Consider the following 12,530-nt stretch of genomic DNA (forward strand, 5'->3'; position numbering starts at 1 on the left):
TGTAACAGAAAGTCGGAGATACTTTATTTTCACTTCTAAATCCAAAGGCTAGCAGAGTTGTAAAAATGAAATCCCACTTAGTCTGATTCACACAAATATTAACGTTTAATCTCGTTTTCAAAGTCCCAAGAATGAAAACTTGCAATTAAACACTGAGCAAGCCACATGTTTAGGTAATATTTCTTAAAAAGTCTTAAAGAAAAAGATATGATACAGGACCTAAGTTTTCAGTGGCATATATATGCTATTAATACATGTTCTGAAATCTGATAGGTCACATCAGTCCTGAATTAATTTTTAATAATAATAATAAAAAAAAAACTAACCGAGCTTTATACTTTTTCTATGCCACTATAGTTTTCTTTCACCTCATTTTAATGTCGATCTTCACTTTATGCCGTTTTCAGTTTTCTTCCAAAAATCTTCCAACAGTATTCCTACAAAGCAAAATTTGCGGAAAAATGATAATTAGACAACATGTATAAGGCAAATTTTCATGACTAAGTGGCCCAGTCACTAACTGCTAATTAATATATGTATATGGAATGTTTGTATTCTTTTCAATTATCAAGGCATCAGTGTGGTTTTTTAAAACCATGTGCCTGTGTATGCTTGCCTCTATGTGAATGGCTCACACAAATATAACACTATATTGCTATCCTAGAAAAGGAAGGTCATCAATAATTCAACTAATTGGTACTTCCTTTCATTAGGAATATTTAATCCCATGCCACTAGCCCAAAGAATGAACAGTTTACAGGTTTCAAGAACCCTCATAAAGACTGACTTTTAACAGTTCTTTAAAAGCTCAAATTCATTCTACATGGTTCATCAGTTCTTTGTGTTTCTGTTTAAAGGTGTCTGTCCTTGCTACTCACTGATGCTTTAAATGTATCAGCCAGTGATTATTCCTAACATACCTATGGCTGACTGCAAATTCTCCTACACAGTAGGAAATATTAAACACAACATACCTCTTAAAGACTTGAGAATTGCATTGAATGTAACAAGGCGAATAATATGAAGTGTTTATTGTATTTAAAATTCTTTTAAGATATCTAATTCTGGGCACCACTGCATCCCTACACACAGTTGAAAAAAAATTCCATTCTGTTAACGTCTGATTATAAGTTTTCACGCAATACACAAAAAAACCCCTCTGTGCTTCTTGTAAAGAACAAAAAGATACACAACAGTTAAGCGTAAAGATCACAGGCAATAGCATTCAAACATGGATGTGGGTAGAGAAAGGAGTACCTGGCATGAGTACCTGCTTAGTTTGACTGAATCCTTGATTTTTAATTTGGCTTTTCATGGGCCGCTCACAACACCAACGCTGTGTGAGGTATGGTAGTCAGCTGCAATAATTCATAAACCCTACACTTCCATCAATCCAATGCTACTGGCTCTCGAGTTACAGAACAAACTGCATTAGAATGCAAGGCAATAAAGCAAAAAACTAGAAACATCCTTGACAAAGAAATACTAGCAGTTTAATTAAAACAAAGTAGTCCAACATGTGCCTCAGAAATATTTAAGTTTTAAAGCATATGTCTCTGCCAATGTACCAACACAAGATGGACTTAATACCAAAAAGAAAAAAAATAAAAAACAGTTCAACCTTTTTATTAAAAAAAAGAAAAAAAAACAAGAAATGACAGCAAAATCCCTAAAAAAAGGATAATTAACTTTTCAATGGCGACTATATTACAAACGTGGGCAATAATTTGCAAAGAGGCACACTAACGGGGGGCACGAGTCTGCTACAAAATAGCTGAGACAAAACAATGTACCTCAAAATGTTTTGCAGGACTACACTGTCTTTTCCTTCAGAAGATGCTTTTGTATGTCTTCTTACTCGGCTTAGTTCCATCTTCATCTGTGCATACTTACGCTGCACTGTCAAACAGTAACAAAAAGCCCTAATCAAAGTGAGAAACAATACACTTACCTCTGTCTGATCTGAGGTCTTATCAGATCAGTTTTAATTGGACTGAGTGTCACCTTCAGATTTAATGTCTTCACTGGTCCCATTGACCTCATTCTTAGTATCACTTTCCTTTGATTCAGTGTTTGTGTCTTCACTCTGCTTTTCTCGACTACTGGACTTCACACTACTTTTTTTATCATCAGATCCCCTCTTTTCTGCCATAAAAGAAGACATTGATCATGGATTTTAAAGTAAAATACAAAACATATATGACACTTTGAAAAGTGAAAACAATTTAGAGATGAAAAGACAATCATTTCCCACAGACTGCAAGTAACACAGTTTGATAAATCTATCAAAGGGATAAAATTTGCAATTTATAAAGGAGGGAGAGAGCAGGACAGGGAATTACAGAAAGCAAAAGGTAAAAATATTGGGCAAGTTCTCTCAAACTGGTGATATGCACAGGGAACACCAAATCACTGCAGAATCTAAAGCTTAAGTGAATTTCACTTGGAGTAAAGACCATCAAAAGGCAATGGGAAAGGCAAGAGAGGCAGTACAAAAAACTGTTCACATGAACTAAGTTAAAACGGTAAAAACAGTAACTGCAAAAAGGTGAACATTTATAGGCATGCTTCTCCAACTATATATTTTTAAATGCAAAAGATGACTTATACCTATATATATTTGAAGACCCAAGAGGGACAACACCAATGAAAGTGGATCTTAAATCCCATTTCAATTACTGAACTTTTGTGCTTCACTAAGTAACATATATGCCATCTCAAAATTATTTTTTCCAAAGAGAGAAATAAAAATTCATCTCAGCTGCAAATAAAAGGTGAAAAAAAGGTCAAATTTTCCTTCTGCTTTCTTTGGAATGGTGAAACTAGAGACTAGAGGCAAAAAGTGGTACATGGAGCAAGTTATGTTCTAGCTTTTTCAGTTCCAATTACTGCCTAACAAAGGATTTCTACAGAAAATTTTAAAGCAAACTACAAACCTGGGAAAATCATCTTTCTCTTTAAAACTAAGAATAGCTGGTCTAACAGAATAGTTGATAAGACAGAAAGATGTTTTAAGAGAAGCAGAGCCCTCTACAGATTCTAGACAAAGTTGTTAAGACGCAACATCAAATAATTGGGAAAGGGATGGTAACGAAAAAGTATGGTTATGGGGCTGTGGGGGGGCACTCACTCAAGAACATTAAGAATTGAAGATCTTATGTGAAGAAATATATTCAGTCCATAACACTTGCAAAATTCACAAAGCAATGTCCAAGTAGCTGACTGCAGGACTTGCTTCATGTCTTGTCTGTTCGCTTATGAGAACTGTGCCAGTACAGTGTGCTCTAACTGACCTTGTGGGAAAGTCCTCCCTTTGTGCCTTATGGGCTTCTCCGGTGCACAGGTAGCTTCAATGAGGAAGAGTCGTCTTGTTGCCCCGTAGAGGACTAGTAGTCAGTCCAATAATCTTATCTTCTGCCCTATATAAATATGGTAGATCTTAATAGTCCTAAGGACATCCACAAAGTGTGGTGGACTTTAGGGCTATGGATTAAAAAAAGGAACCTCTCTTGACAAAAGAGAGCACCCTAAACTGGTTGGTGGTAACAAAGATAGGTTTGTGCAAGAAACCACTTTTTGTTTGTGGAGTGAGATAAAGTGCTTTCATTACAGCACATGAGCTCCCTCTTCCTCACTGTCATCATCAAATGTTCACTACTACTCGTCATATCTGACCTCAAAGCTCAGGCCTTCAGTTATATATAAAAGAATGGCTAACTGGCCACAGGGATATTTGAGAAAGTCAATAAATTATGTCACTTTTAAAAGAGATCCCAACATTTAAAATAACTTTATAATGGCAAACCCAATCTTTCAAGACAGACCAGAGGCAGAGTTTCCCTGAATCCAGTCTTCACTCCTGCCTCCACATCTCACCAGGAAATCCATTCGCCCACAATCCAAACACAGCACAGTTTATTTCACTTAAACAAGTCTGATTATATGCTACGATGTCATCATTATAATAAAGATCATAGCTTAGCAATTCATTCTCTCTGCTCTCTCTAAAAATTACACAAACTCTTTTTTAAGTCAGGCCAGTGCAATTTATAGCTCAATTTTGATCCCAAATAGTTATAAAAGCTACCTAGTTTCTGTCCCTGAGAACCAATCCAACTATTTTAAGTGACACAAATGAAGATACAGTGAAGAGCTTTAGTTCTCAAAGTGATTACTTTCATCTCTGACAAGAGATATATATGGTTGTTGAGAGCTGATCCCCCAAATAAATTACACAGAAAGTCTTGCCAAAAGGCTGAGTGAAGCTTACTTAAAAACTAATAAAAGTCAGTTAATTCTTGGTATCAATTGCCTTTTGAATCACAAAAATAACTTCTGAACTTAAATGGCAGATACTAAAGCTCATGAAAAATTTAAAAATCACCGTTTCCTACTTTTTAACATTTGCTCCATGTTCTAGAAAAAGCCAATATATCTAAATATTTTAAAAAGAGAAAGTGCACTTATTTGAGGAAAGATAAAAGCTGAAGATTGAAGAAAAAAAGAAAGATAATCCACTGTTTGCTAGTTTCCTAACTCAACTCAGTTAAACCCCACAAAAACCAGACTAATTTCATAAAAGAAAATAATGAGTATCACATACATGTCTAATGTAATAAATCCATACATGAGCACACATATGTTGGTGATCAAACATGGACACAGGCAGAATAGGATAGAAGAAGCAGAGCCAAGAAAATTGGAAATAAGCCCTTTCTCTCATTCCTGAAAACCATGCAAAGCAGAATAGCCCAGTCCAAAAAAAAGTGTACAAAGAATCTGAAGAATACGCAGAAATGAGACCCTAATGATTAAAAGAATTATCATTCATCATTCAATGAAGGCTAAACTGAAAGGTGAGAATATCCTTGTGAAAACATGCCAAAGACAAAATGAAAAGTCAATTAAGAATGCAATCAACCAGCTACTGGAATGCCACAAAAATCAAAGGAAAAAATAGATAGGAAAACGCCATGTTTCAATAAGAAAAGGCACGCACCAGGGGGAGGGGGGCACGACACGCACACATAAGGCATTCAACTTATGAAAATTTAGAAGTACTATAGAATTAAATAAATGCTGTACTTGAAGACCAACGCAATACTGTACATTTACTCTTCAAAGTATTATGGAACACTGCAGCAAGTGTTGCCAAATAACCAAAAAATGTTGCCAATTACCAAGAATTCTACAGCCTAATAATCCTACCAGGTAATGCAATACTTGGAAGAATCTAAATGATAAGCCTTCAAGTTATAAATTGAAGCATGCGACTTTAACATGTTCTAAGAAAACACAAGGTCAACTGTCATTCTCATAAATCAGCAGAAGAGAAAATAAGACTTGTCTCCTATTGAATGGGGTTCATCAAAAGTAAAAAAAAATATAGCTTGAAGTGGAACTCTGCTTGTCTAAAGAAAAGTGAGTTAGTGAGGAGACAAAATGAAAACGGTCCCTTAAAGAATCAAATTCTCACAAAAACTAACCTTTCTCCTTCGATTTTCTATCTTGCTCTCTGTCTCGACTTTTGCTCCGGTGCTTATATGACTTTCGATCTCTGCTTTTTGATCTTCTTCGATCCCGACTACGAGATCTATGCTTTCTTTCTGATCTATCGTGGCTTCTGCTTCTTCGTCGATCTCTACTTCTTAAATAATTTGAAACAAAAGGAGAGCAACTTCAGCTGGTATTACAGTGAGAAAAAACCTTGAAGAATTACATACTGTTATTTAAAGCAAAAACCACTCTTTAAAGGCAAATGAATACAATCTACTATTAAAACACATTTATATCATTTATATAAGAAACCTTAAGAACTGAAAATTGAAAGTCCTTAACTTCAATTTTTCAAATAGGTAATCCTACCCAAAATAATTTATGATTTAAATGTCTTAGAATCAATAAGAGAAGCACTCATCCATTACACTAACTCCCTAATAAGACTGCATCAAATCTCCTTAGGCGGCCTAAGAGCGAGCAGTGAAGTTGCCTACAAGATGAACTCATTCACTGATTCAACTTTCATCTGCCCGAGTGCTTAATGAGACTTATGAGGGTCCCAAGTACCAAGGAATTCACCAGTAATTACTATTATTTAATGCACACTCACTATGCTGGCTCAGGTAAAGAATCCACCTGCAATGCAGGAGACCCAGTTCAATCCCTGGGTCGGGAAGATCCCCTGAGGAGGAAATGGCAACTGACTCCAGTATTCTTTCCTGGAGAATTCCATGGACAGTGGAGCCTGGCAGGCTACAGTCCACAAGGTCTCAAAGAGTCAGACACAACTGAGCAACTAACACTTTCACTATATGCCTGGCACTGTCTCATGTGTTCAACGTACCTGCTTCGCCTTCTCTCTCTACTTCGTGATCTTTTGTGGTCCCGAGACCTGCTGCATCTTCGGTCAGAAGTTCGGCTTGAATGCCTACTTCGTGATCGACTCCTCTTTCTTCTTTCTCTGTCTCGAGCTCTTTCTTTTTCTCTTTCTTCCTCTTCTCTTCGTCTTTTCCTCTCTCTCTCTTCTCTTTCCCTCTCCCTTTCTTTTTCTCTTTCTTCTCGTTCTTGCTTCTCCTTTTTCAAACGCTCATCACGATCAGGTTCTTCAGTTCTTTTTCTTAATTTTTCCTAAAGAAATCAAATTCAATTTTTTTGAGAACTAAATAACCTAAAAGACACTGTCAAACAACGGCTACCTAACATGAATCAACTGTAGACCAACTTATGAAATTTGATACCCTAAAAGTGAAATGGAGAAATCTTAACACCATGTATGCAGACAAGATATTTGACTAAACCCTCAGGAATATTCCTTCTTCCAAATTCCTGACACTACAGAGCAAAGAAAATAAAGCACTTTGCTCATCTGATGAATAGCAAAATATTACAGGAATTATCACTACCTCAAATAATCCAGCAATATCGAGCGTTTTAAATCTACACAATCAATTCTTAACCACACTAATATAAAGTACTAGATGTAGCTAAAATGTATGCTCGTAAGAAACTTACTTTTAATTCTTCTACAGTAGCTTTAATCTTGGCGTAGCCCATGTGCTGTTTTCCCATCAAATGATCATCTACCCGGGACTGGGCATCCCCCACTATCAAAAAGGCTCCACACACTTCACAAACTTCCATTTGTTTTTCTTGGGCAGCAAAACTTTCAATTGTCTGAAATGATAAATCAGTTATTATAAAATATCTGATCAAAAGAAAACAAACAAATTCCCCTCAAAAATACTTTTAACATTTAGATAAGACTTTTAACTTTGTGAACTGCTACTTTCCATTTCCCCAAAGACATAATACTTAGCAGCAACTTTTAGACAGGGGAAGCATGACAACGGCAATCAACGTTTCAAGAAGTATTACGACCCCATCCCTCTATTATAACCCTTGAACTACATATCACCTCGAAAAAGTTAACCTACCTTTCAGAAAGCTACCTATTTTAGTCTGAATTCATTTCCTGCTTGGTTCAACAGGTTAAAGATGTGGACTCCATATTAAAAATGTTTTGGGGGACTTCCCTGGTAGTGCAGTAGACAGGAATCTGCCTGCCAATGCAGGGGACACAGGTCTGATCCCTGGTCTGGGAAGATTCCACATGCCTCAGAGCAACTACGCCCATATGCGACAACTACCGAGCCTGCACTCCACAGCCTGAAAGCTACAACTACGGAGAGTGTGTGCTACAACTACTGAAGCCTGCAGGCTCTAGGCAGGGCCCTCGAGTTGCAGCTAAACAGCCCCTGTGCCTCAACTACTGAAGTCAACAGGCTTAGAGAGTGGCCTCCACTTTCTGCTACTAGAGAAAGCCCAAGTACAGCAATGAAGACCCAAAAAAAACAAAAATAATAGAAATAATTTAAAAAGTGTTTCAAAACCATTAAGGAATTGAACTCACTGCATATAATCTGAACATACCCTTTTAATATTTGGGAACCAATGCTCAATTACATTTTACCATCAATATCCAAAACACATATACTGTATCATCTAATTCAAAGTTAAGTAAGTAGGGGTATTACTAAGAGTACACCAACTTTGTAGTAAGGTAAATATTAACTAAGTAATTTGATTAGTAACAAAAACACAAAAAAACACCAAAACATAAGCCCAACCAAAATACTTAACTATCTAAGGCACAGGTTAGCAAGCCAGCAGCTAGAGGCCTGTTTTTGCTAAGTTTTATTGAAACAAAATTACAGACATTTGTTTACACATTGTCTAAAGCTATTTTGTAATATAAATGTAAAAACAGAGCTTTTATAACATTTCTTATGACCTGAAATCATAAATACCACGTGGCCCTTTAAAATAGAAGTTTGATGACATTAGAAAATTATTCGTAAATAGGAATAGGTCCTAGCAATACACAGCTAACAGCATGGTCATATCAAAATGAGGTTGCTACTCACCGAAGTCGTGGACCTAAGCAACTCTCTCTCTTCTTTTAACTGTTCAACTAATTTCATCATTCCCTGGGCTTCTTCTACTTTTCCTTCAGATCCTAATTCTTCAATCTAAGAGGAATTCAAAAACCAGTCAGGGTATCTTTCTAACCACACTATCCTATTATTTTTCTTTTTACCCTCAAGCTTCATTAGCGTATAGAAGTTGTTTGGGTTTGTTTTGTTTAGTGAAGCCTCTTTGGGTTTAATTTACCCTTAATTTTTTCCCACAGCATTAACTATGTATACCTGACAGGAAATACACAGAAGGTTTCTAGGATAGACAATTTTGTAAGGTCTGACTTCCATGAATCAACACCACAGTCTAGATAATAAGCAAATCCACCCAAGTTTCCTACTGTCCTCTGTGTTGCGCCTTTTCCCAAAGCAACCAGCAATCTGTTTTCTGCCACTATACATTAGTCTGCATTTTCTGGAACTGTATTTAAATGGAACCATGTGCTCTATTCCTTTTGTGGGGTTTGGCCTCTTTCACTCAATCTACTATCTTAAGATTCATCAATATTATTACAAATAGTTAATTCCTTTTTATCACTGTGTACTATCACTGCATAGGTACATCACAATTTGTTTACCCATTAACCTACTGACAGATATTTGTTTCCAGGTTTGTTTGGGGCGGGGTTTTTTTGCACCTATTATGAATAAAGCCTCTATAAACACTGGTATGCAACTCTGTGTAAACATATGCTTTGACCTCTTAGATTAATATCTAGCAGCAGAATGGCTCATAGTGCATCTCTTAACCTTTGAAGAAAGAAAACTCTTTTCCAAAGTTCCTGCATCATTTTAAATAACCCCAACAGAGTAAAATAGTTTGTTCGCCCAGATCTTCACTAATATTTGACACTGTCAGTCTTTTTAATTTTAGCAATTCTAGTAGGAGTTCCAGTTCTTACCTGCTGCAGGAGTACATCAATTTTATCTGTTAGAACCTGAATTTTTTCTTCATTTTTGCCTGTTGGACCAGCTGCCTGATGAAGACAACAGAATGTATTATCAACAACTAAAATATAAAAATAAACATCTAAACTTCCATATACCATACCTAGTATTCATATTTAATAACCGAAATGCTAAATCACAAGGACAGTAACTCAATTATCTCAATTTGTATTAATCAGTTGCATATTTTGTCAGTTACTGATATTTAAGATAAAAAATTTCCGATTAGCAAAATATTCATTTACTAATAAAGACTGAAAAAAAAAACAACTTTTTAAGTTTTGTCATTTTAAAACATATAGAGCAATGACTGAACTTGAGCCCAAGTTTCAATACTAGGGAGATCGCTGGCTTTCCAGAGGAAAGGACACTTTACAAAGATCGTAAATTAATTCATACTCACCCCAGACGACTGCTGGTTTTGAGATAATGCCAAACGAGCATGGCCTCGTCTAATTCTACGTTCTACTTCTGCCAGTAAACTCTGTAAGTATCGCAAAAAATCTCTCTCATAGCCAACTTTCATAAAACGAGAACTCTTCTCATACCTAATAAAATGAAAATAAATATTATTTTCTTTCCAATTCTTTATCCATTTACAACTCTTATATTCTATCTTCACTAATCTCATGAACTACTACTGCATTCAGACTGAAGAGTAGGGAACTCCCAGGCCAACTGTTAGGTCTCCCTGCTTTCACTGCTGCAGGCCTCGGTTCAAACCCTAGTCTGGGAACTAAGATCCCACAAGCCATGTGGCATACCCAAAAGAGTAAAAAAAAAAAAGAAAAAGAAAAAGAAGGAGAAAGTACTGAAGAGTAAACCAGGCGCATACATAAGAAGTGAATTTCTAGCTGTCCCTCATCCTGGTAAAGAGGGTAGCATTTAACAGTGTATTAAGAACACAGAAGTTACAATTGGGCAAATCTAGGTGAACACTCTACTAGATCTGTGACCCTGGCTCCAGGACAAGTTTCATTTATAAAATTAGGTCTGTTAAAATACAAATGTGAAAGAAAAAAAAAATAAAAAGGCAAGTGAATTCTCTGGAGGTCCAGTGGTTAGGACTCAGTGTTTTTACTGTCATGGCCTAGGTTTAATCCCTGGTCAAGGAGTTAAGATCATACAAGCTGGGAGGAGCAGCCAAAAAATAATAATAAACTGAAAAATAAAAACTGGAGGGCATGGCAACCCATTCCAGTAATCTTGCCCAGAGAATGCCATGGACAGAGGAGCCTGGTGGGCTACAGTCCAGGGGGTCGCAAAGTCAGACATGATTGAAGCAACTTAGCAAAAAATAAAAAAACAGACAGGATATAGAAAAAAAGCTTAGGCTTATTCTTGGCATACAGTATGAACTCGTATGGTGATGCTACATATAGCTGTATCACTTTCTATGACCCCCAACTAATGAGTAGGACCTCTACATGACATTCATTTTACATAAATTTACATTTACCCTAGTCTGGGAACTAAGATCCCACAAGCCATGTGGCATACCCAAAAAAGTTTTTAAAAAAAAAAAAGAAGAAGAAAAAAAGTACTGAAGAGTAAACCAGGCACACACACAAGAAGTGAATTTCTAGCTGTCCCTCATCCTGATAAAGAAGGTAGCATTTAACGGACATTTACATTTAAATTTATATTTCATTTTACATAAATTATTTCTTCAATCCTTGTCCGCTTTAAAGCAAATAATGACTGGGGGTGAGGATGATCCCCAAAAAGGTAACTTACTGTTTTCGTAGATTTTCATCATGAATTTTTTCACATGGTCCTAAAACAACAAGAAATATAAATGTATTCAATATACATTATTGAATTAACTTTTCTCTTGCCAAAACAAAAGGAAGTTTATTCTTTTAAAAAAAGGAAAGACGATCCATTCAATCACTGAGTAGTCTGCAGACACCTAAGTTGAGCCTACTAAATCATGAAGCAATATGCCCAAGTATGCACATGAAAATCGTTCTCCTTAGCCTTCAAGATGTACTATATGGTATTATATGGTAAGAGAAGAGAGGGAGTAGGAGGGATGAAAAAATTATTCCTTACTGCCAAGAAGTAAGCTAGGATGATGGCAGACCTTTGGTCTGAACCACCACTGACATTTTATTAGAGTCTCTGTAAATATTGTTAAGACTAGCACCCTAGTCCTACCTCTTACCATCTCCAAAATGCAATCAATTTTAATCCTTTTAGCTTTATCTTCTGGAATTTGCCTCCATTTCTAAATTCTATGCTTATCTTGCTCTTTTTTTGGTTTATCTTAGGCATGAAAAATTTAAATGAACATTCAGTGTTTATATTTTGATGCCATGTCCTATTAACTCTCGAGTTAAGCAAAAAGGGCATTATGACGACACTTTTGATACACTTACTGGTTTTTCTTCAGTTCAGTCTCTTGTATGTTCTATTTCCAAATTCACTCCAGACACTAACTCAGCTATCAAAACTAGCTCAGTAATAATCTCCCTCAAGATTCAAAATATAGTAGATAAACAAATCAGCTTTATTTTCTTCCATGAGCCTTCCATCCTGCTTCAACCTGAGCTACCTTTCTTTCCCTAAGCTCACTAATAGAGTTGCCATCCTCTGAAAGTCCTTTTCTGGTCTGTACTGGATACAGTTTACTGGATCTATTTTTTCCTTCTTGGTTTACACCCATCAGTTTCCACAGAAAAGGTTCCTGGTAGATAAATTTGTTGAGACCATGCATGCCTGAAAATATTTTTTTTCACACTCGTATTTTGCTGTTTGGCTATACAGCTAACCTAGGTAAAAACATTTTACCATTCAGAATCCCGAGGATGTTTCTCCAGTGTCTTCAAGCTTCCAGTGTTGTTACTGACAAATCGAGGACATTCTGATTGATAATCTTGAATGCCCCACCCCATCCCTGGTGTTTTAGAATTTCACAATAATGTGCTTTGGTATGGATCTTTTTATCATTTGCTGTGCTGAGTTCTAGAAGGATTCACTCCATCTAGAGAGTAAAATCCTTCAGTAATGCAATCTTAAGATTTTCTCCTTTCTGTTTTCTCTATCTGGAACTCTCTTAATTAGCTATCACAGCACTAGATAGAATTTTTTCAAATTTTAATTTTT

General features: G+C 36.2%; 1 protein-coding gene across 12 annotated transcripts in view; it reads right to left on the minus strand.

Annotated features, from left to right (window-relative positions):
- LUC7L3 (LUC7 like 3 pre-mRNA splicing factor) overlaps positions 1–12,530 on the minus strand; it is a 23,410-nt gene continuing 10,880 nt past the window's right edge. For 2 of the 12 annotated variants that reach the window (XM_069603666.1, XM_069603674.1), the window contains 9 exons: positions 11,160–11,199; positions 9,826–9,970; positions 9,377–9,451; positions 8,424–8,528; positions 7,012–7,173; positions 6,344–6,627; positions 5,487–5,644; positions 2,005–2,145; positions 1–1,899 (listed from right to left, as the gene is read on the minus strand). In XM_069603666.1, coding sequence (XP_069459767.1) covers positions 1,703–1,899; positions 2,005–2,145; positions 5,487–5,644; positions 6,344–6,627; positions 7,012–7,173; positions 8,424–8,528; positions 9,377–9,451; positions 9,826–9,970; positions 11,160–11,199 — 1,307 coding nt within the window. In that variant the 3' untranslated portion in view covers positions 1–1,702. Of the gene's footprint in view, positions 1,900–1,951; positions 2,146–3,293; positions 3,420–5,486; positions 5,648–6,343; positions 6,628–7,011; positions 7,174–8,423; positions 8,529–9,376; positions 9,452–9,825; positions 9,971–11,159; positions 11,200–12,530 lie in introns of all 12 variants that reach the window. The other 10 variants (XM_069603670.1, XM_069603675.1, XM_069603673.1 and 7 more) reach the window with 8 other exon arrangements.

Source organism: Ovis canadensis, chromosome 11 (genome assembly GCF_042477335.2).
Source record: "Ovis canadensis isolate MfBH-ARS-UI-01 breed Bighorn chromosome 11, ARS-UI_OviCan_v2, whole genome shotgun sequence".
NCBI lineage: Eukaryota > Metazoa > Chordata > Mammalia > Artiodactyla > Bovidae > Ovis > Ovis canadensis.